The sequence below is a fragment of the Miniopterus schreibersii genome (assembly GCF_964146895.1).
Source record: "Miniopterus schreibersii genome assembly, chromosome: 9".
Taxonomy (NCBI): Eukaryota; Metazoa; Chordata; class Mammalia; order Chiroptera; family Miniopteridae; genus Miniopterus; species Miniopterus schreibersii.
Window position 1 is genome coordinate 6,925,340 of NC_138118.1, and position 6,195 is coordinate 6,931,534.

Genomic DNA, 6,195 nt, shown 5'->3' on the forward strand with positions numbered 1-6,195 from the left:
TCAATTTCTTACTCTCTTTCCTCTCCTTCTGGCACCTCAATAACACTAATGTTGGGCCTCTTGAAGTTGTCCCAGAGGCTCCTTATGCTATCTTCATATTTCTGGATTCTTTTTCCTTTTTGCTCTTCTGGTTGGGTGTTTTTTGCTTCCTCATGTTCCAAATTGCTGATTTGATTCTCAGTGTCCTCTACTGTTGATTCCCTGTAAATTATTCTTCATTTCAGTTCGTGTAGCCTTCATTTCAAATTGGCACTTTATTATGTCATTGATTTTCTCAATTATTTTCGTAATAGTCTTACTAATATTCTTGAGCATCCTTATAACCATTATTCTGAGCTCTGTATCTGTTAGCTTGCTTGGATCTATTTCATTTAGTTCCTCTTGTAGAGATTTCTTCTATTCTTTCCTTTGTGACATGTTTCTTTGCCTCTGCATTTTGGCTGCTTCCAGGTGTTTGTTTCTATGTATTAGGTAGAGCTGCTGTGTCTCCTGGAATTTGTAGCGTGGCTTTGTGTAGTAGGTGTCCTGTAGGGTCCAGTGGCTCAGCCTCCCCAGTCACCTGAGCTGGGCCTTCTAGGTGCTCCCCTGTGTGGGCTGTGTGCTCTGACCTGTTGTAATTGAGCCTTGGTTGCTGTTGGCATCACTGGGAGGAACTGACCCCCAGACCAATCAGCTGTGAGGACCAGCTGCAGCTACAGCCAAAGAGCTGCTGTGCTGGAGACACCCCTGTGGAGCAGGATTTACTTCAGTGGGGCTTTGGTGTTCACCAAGTACGCCCCTTGAGTGTGTCCCTCGTGGATGTGGTAGGGTTGTAATCCAGCGTGGTCGAGTCTGACCACCAGGTGCACTGTCTCTGGGGCCTCCCGGGAGGTGCACAGTCAGCCTGTGCCAGTGCCTTGCCCAGGGCCACCCAGCATGAGCTATACAGCAAACTGTAGTTGGCTGCTCCTTGTGCTGGGCTTGGAGGTGCCCAGGAGAGGCCCAGCTCTGAGCCAATGCAGCTGCTGCTAGTGCCAGGCCTGGGGCCGCTTATCAAGCCGTATGGGGCCCGCTGCTGCTTGTTTGAGAGATTTTAGGAAAGTCCTAAGCATGAGGCTCGAGAGGCCCCTTGCACAGAAAAACCCCTGGAAATGGCCTGGATGAGCCTGCAGGTGGGGAGGGGCGGGGCCTCCGGGAATCACGGGGCGGGGCCAAAGGTGAGTCACGTGCTGGCGACTCAAACATGGCGCCTGCCTGCTGGCTGTGTGCGGGGAGGACTCGCCACAGGAGCCATGGCCTCCGCCAGCCCTTCTGCCTGGGAGGAAGCCGCCCTCCGCCTCTCGCCCGGATCTCAGGCAGGTTAGTCCCTCCCCGAGTGTCCCGGGTCCTTTCCGGCTGCTCCCGGCGCTGGGCTCAGAGGGAGCGTCCGAGTGAGTCCGCGCCGGGCCCTTTGAGAGGAGCTGCTGGGGCTCCCGCAGCCTCCGCGACCCTCAGGGACAGTCCCCGCTGGTTTCACAGCCCGACGCTGTGGGGGCGTCTCTTCCCGGCCCTGGAGCCTGGGCTGGGGGCCTGTGTGGGGCTGGGACCCCTCACTCCTCCGGGAAACCCCACCGCCGAGATGCCCTCCCGGGAGAAATTTGGTAAGTGGCGCTCCGCTCATCTGTAAGGGCCCCAGGTGACCTCGGGTGGGGGGATGTTGCCCAGGGCTGGGGGTACAGAGCAGGCACAGACACAGGGGCTGGATCATGTCACTTTATTAGCATAGTGGTGGCAGGATGGTGGGAGATTTAGTTGTTGGCAGCCATGGTCTCCTGAATCCAGTCCACGAAGTTGCAGACCCTGGTGTAGACGCCAGGCCTGTTCTTCTGAGCACAGCCGTAGCCCCAGGAGACGACTCCCTGGAGCTCGCCGTTGCACACAACAGGGCCACCAGAGTCACCCTGGGGGAGAAAGAAGGAAGGACACATTTTATAAAGAGGGAGCAAACGGGGAGCACAGCCCCACCGCCTTGGGGGTTCAAATCCAGCTCCCAGGTGGGCCATGTGAATGGGCAGGGGTCTCAGCATTGGAAGGTCCAATCACCTGGCAGGAATCCTTGCCGCCCTCGAGGAAGCCGGCGCACACCATGTTGTCGGTGATCTGTCCGGGGTAGGCGGCCTCACACTGTTCCTGGGCCAGCAGGGGGGCATCCAGGCACTGCAGCAGCTCAGGGTAGTTGACTTGGAGGAGAGGAAGAGATAAAGGAAAGGAGAGGTGAGTCGGGCCAGGATGCAGGATGGTAATCCGGGGCTGAACACAGAGGGCAGCCGGGAAGGAACCCCAAGAACGTAAGTCCCAGCAGGGAACAATGCATTTTAGTTCCCAGAGTGATCATTGCCTGTCCCCTCCCTGGAGGTGAGACTGGCGGGTGTTATGCTTGTCCTAGTCTGGGGTCAGCTCCTTGGGACTCTGCATCTTTCTAAACCCCAGCACGGAGCTCAAAGATAGGGGACACTGGACATTATTTGCAGACTGGAAGCAGAGGGGGCTGAGCTCAGGGATGCTTGGTTCTGAGAAACATTGAGAAGTCAGAGGGTGAAGGAGTGAGGAGCCCACTCACTGCCAGAGCTCAGGGTGTTGCCCCAGCCGGAGATGAGGCACTGGGTGCCAGCGGGTGCGCAGGAGGTGGGCAGGGAGACGGTGGACACCCGGGAACTGATGACTGCAGGAGTGGAGAGCTTGATGAGCATGATGTCGTTGTCCAGGGTCCAGCTGTTGTAGCGGGGGTGGCGGATGACCTTGGCGGAGTCGATGAACTGCTCGTTGCCCTCCACGACCTCGATGTTGTGCTCTCCCAGCCTCACCTGGATGCGGCTGTTGGGAGGGAAGAACTGAGGACCTGTTCTCCCATCCCCACTCTGCCCTGGGTCCTGAGATCCCTGCTCGTGGCTGCGGCCGCGTGGCGGGGCAGTAGAGGGGTGGGGGCAGTGCAGATGGGACACCAAGAACCTTGCTAGTTCAGAGGTAGGTGTCAGTGGAGCGGGGATGGGGTAAAGGGGGCCAGTTGCAATGGCTCCTCAATCTGCATTTCCAGCCCCCTTTCCCACCCCTCCCCCACTCCATGCCTCCAGTGTCAGGAGCTGGAGGAGCTACTTGAAGCCCTCCAGGCATTCCTCACCCCCTGTGACTTTGCTAAGTACAGCAGTGACCTTCACTCCCTCCCTCCCTACTCTGGTGGGCACCTTCATTCTGGATGATCTAACCCAGTGGGTCTCAAAGTGTGGCCCCAGGGCCTTGTTGGAAGTGCAAAGCCTTGGTTCCCACCCCAGACCTAGGGAACCAGAACATCTGGGGGTGAGACCAGCCATCCCTTGGTCCAGCTGGCCTGCCGGGCAATTCTGACCCTCACTCAGCCGTGAGAACCCTTGGTCAAGACGCTGATTCTCAGCTGTGCTACAGATTAGTATCACCGGAGGCAGAGAGGGTTCAAAACTCTCCAATACTCAGATGCCCCTTCCTGAAAAGTCTGAATGAATTACCTTGCAATAGGGCCCAGGTTTCAGTCTTTTTTGAACATTTCTTAGGTGTTTTTAATGTGCAGCCAACTGGCAAAACTTACCTGTGTAAAGTCCTTGCCTGTTTCCCTGTTGGGTCTTACAACGCAAATAGCTCCTTTCTGACTGTATCTGGCCATATCTGGTTGTTGTGCCTATTTCTTTTGGGTGTGAGAGTCTTCCTATGTGTGCCCCTGGGTGCCCCCCCTCCTGGGCATCAGTTGTCATTGGCAGCTTCTCCTTTCTGCCTTCCCACCCATCTTACCCAACCCCACCCTCTCCTGGACTGACCCAAGCTCTCTGAGAGGCTCCCTCAGAGGGCTTTACCATTGGGGCCCAGTACTTACGACTTGTAGCAGTGAGCAGCGGACACCACCCACTGGTCATTGATGAGGGAGCCACCACAGAAGTGGTACCCAGCGTTCAGGGACACCTGGTAGGGGATGGAATTCTCCTGGCAGGTGTAGCCCCCGACGATCTTGTCGTCGTCATCACTGGGGAAAGCAACTGACAGAGACAGGAGGGAGAAGCCGATTCAGCAGGATGTGAGAGGGTGGAGCCCGAGCACGGTGGCCTGGTGGTGCTAATTAGGATTCCCCCACAATCATGGCCAGGATGGGCAGCGAGGATGCACTGCCATCCCCGTTAGTGCAATGGATGTGGCTCTCTTGAGTCTCTCTGTGTCTGCAGGGCACATAGCTAGGTACCCCGCAGGGCTCCTGCCCAGATATCTACTAGGGGCACCAGGAGGACACAAGAAACGCCCTCATAGTGCCCTCCATGTGATAAGGCTCAGAATGTGGTTTTCTTGCCCACTGCATGATTCTCTCCCACTTATTCCTCACTCTGCTCCCCACGGCTCTTGGAGCCCCTTCGTGTGAGGATGGGCTGGTTCAGCAGGACGATCTCCTGGCTCAGTTCTCTGATTGCACCCAGCTTCTCCCATAGCTCAAATCTGCACAGCGAGGCCAGGGAGAGGCCCATTCGATGGGACAAAGGCAGGCACTGTTACTGGCTGATAGAACAGTGATTCTCAACCTTGGCTGTACACCTGGGAACCTTAAAATCACCTGGAAAGCTTAAAAATTCAATGCACAGGCCACATCCCAGACCAAAGAATTTCTAGGGCTGAGACTCCTTGGCATAAGTGTTTTTTCAGTCTCCCAAGGTGGTGTATCTAGGGTTAGAAACAGCCACAGTGGAGCCAGCCCAGTATTGTCAGAGCTAAGTCTCAAGACCACTGGTCTGTTTCATGGACCACCTTTGCCTGGTCTCCCTTTCCAGACTTTCTAATAAAAGCCCCGAGAAGGATGGATGATGGGGCTGGGAGTGGAGTCAGGCAGAAGGTGAGAGAGGCAAGGCTTAAAGAGAGCCCAGGGGTGCAGGGGAGCTTGACAGGGGACATAGAACACCAGAGCCCAGGTAAAGAGGAGAGCAGCCCGATGGTGGGACATGTATTGCTGCCGGGAGAGAGAGCGAGAGGGGCCTGAAGCCACACATGGGACTCACCAGCAGCTCCCACAAAGGCGAGGATCAGGAGTGGGTTCATGGTGGCAGAAGTAAAACTGGGTGGGTGGTGGAGAGCCTTTATACCTCCCTGGGTGAGGGAGGGGGTGAATGTGAGGGTGGAGGGCCACCACTCCTCCCCCTACAAACACACCCACAGCTTTCCCTTTCCCAGGCGCTTGCATCACCTCTGCTATTTTTGGCCACTCTGTGTGTGACCTACAGGTGATTAGAAAACATGCTTTCTTAGGGCAGAGAGGAAGGAGACCAGCTGATTCCTGGATGTATCCCAGAATGAGGAGAACAGCGAAAGCCAAGCCCCACGTATCAGAGCTGGGCCTTCTCAAGCCGAGCAGATGAGAGTTAGAAAGGGAAAAGAAACCCGGGCCCTTAGAAATTCCCTGACCCCATGGAGCTTTATTTAACTTACCTTAAGGAAGGGCTGAAATTGGTAGCAAATGTGGCTGCTCAGTATCCTGGAGTTTCCTTGAGAGAAAAGAAGCCTTCTCTAAGTCTCTCCCTGTGAGCACGAAGACCCTTCTCTCAACTCTAAATCAGTGGGCAGGAAGGTCAGATGCACAGCTTTGGGGAACCAGGATCCTAACACAAAGTGTGCTGAGCAGGAAGAGGCAGAGTCCTTGGGAGTCTGGGCTTCCAGCTGGCTCTCCTGCCTACCCTGGCCTGGTGGGGGGTGTGTGTGGAGGGGGGTATTTGGAGGGTGGATGGGGCAAGGGTTAAATAATTGTCTACTAGATGTATTTGGGGTCAGAAGACCAGTACCCCATTCCTGCTCTTCCTCACTATTGGGACCTTGGTCTCTCTCATCAGTCACACTCTATGGGGCCTCTTTAAGCAGCCTCCTGGTTGCCATGGGAATCTGCACTAGCAGTGATGAAAATTGCCCCACCTGCTGAGAGCTGGCAACTTGAGCTTGAATTATGTGCTGCAAATCAGACATTAGAAATAGGGCTTGGACAATGGTAAATTTGGGTTCCTATCACAGGATCAGCAGTAGGTAGAAGGATTAGCACATGCTAAAGGGGCCAAGTATTGGGTGATCAATAACAAAGATGCAGTGTGTGTGTGTGTGTGTGTGTGTGTGTGCGCGCGCATGTGTGTGATTCTGGAATTTTCTATTTTAGATGCAATGGAACTATTGTGTTGGGCTCCATATAGA

At 55.1% G+C, this 6,195-nt stretch overlaps 1 protein-coding gene across 2 annotated transcripts; it reads right to left on the minus strand.

Annotated features, from left to right (window-relative positions):
- Positions 1 to 1,717: 1,717 nt before the first annotated feature.
- LOC308561354 (anionic trypsin) lies at positions 1,718 to 5,839 on the minus strand. 2 transcript variants are annotated; one of them, XM_081146294.1, is made up of 5 exons: positions 5,449 to 5,839; positions 3,860 to 4,019; positions 2,579 to 2,832; positions 2,062 to 2,198; positions 1,718 to 1,919 (listed from the first exon to the last, which is right to left on the minus strand). In XM_081146294.1, exons 3-5 carry the CDS (start codon positions 2,706 to 2,708, stop codon positions 1,767 to 1,769), a joined length of 420 nt encoding a protein of 139 aa, XP_081002420.1. In that variant the 5' UTR covers positions 2,709 to 2,832; positions 3,860 to 4,019; positions 5,449 to 5,839; the 3' UTR covers positions 1,718 to 1,766. The 2 variants fall into 2 exon arrangements, with proteins under 2 accessions (XP_081002420.1, XP_081002419.1); XM_081146293.1 differs by lacking the exon at positions 5,449 to 5,839 and adding an exon at positions 5,022 to 5,068 and having other exon boundaries at positions 1,720 to 1,919.
- Between the last annotated feature and the right edge of the window lie 356 nt (positions 5,840 to 6,195).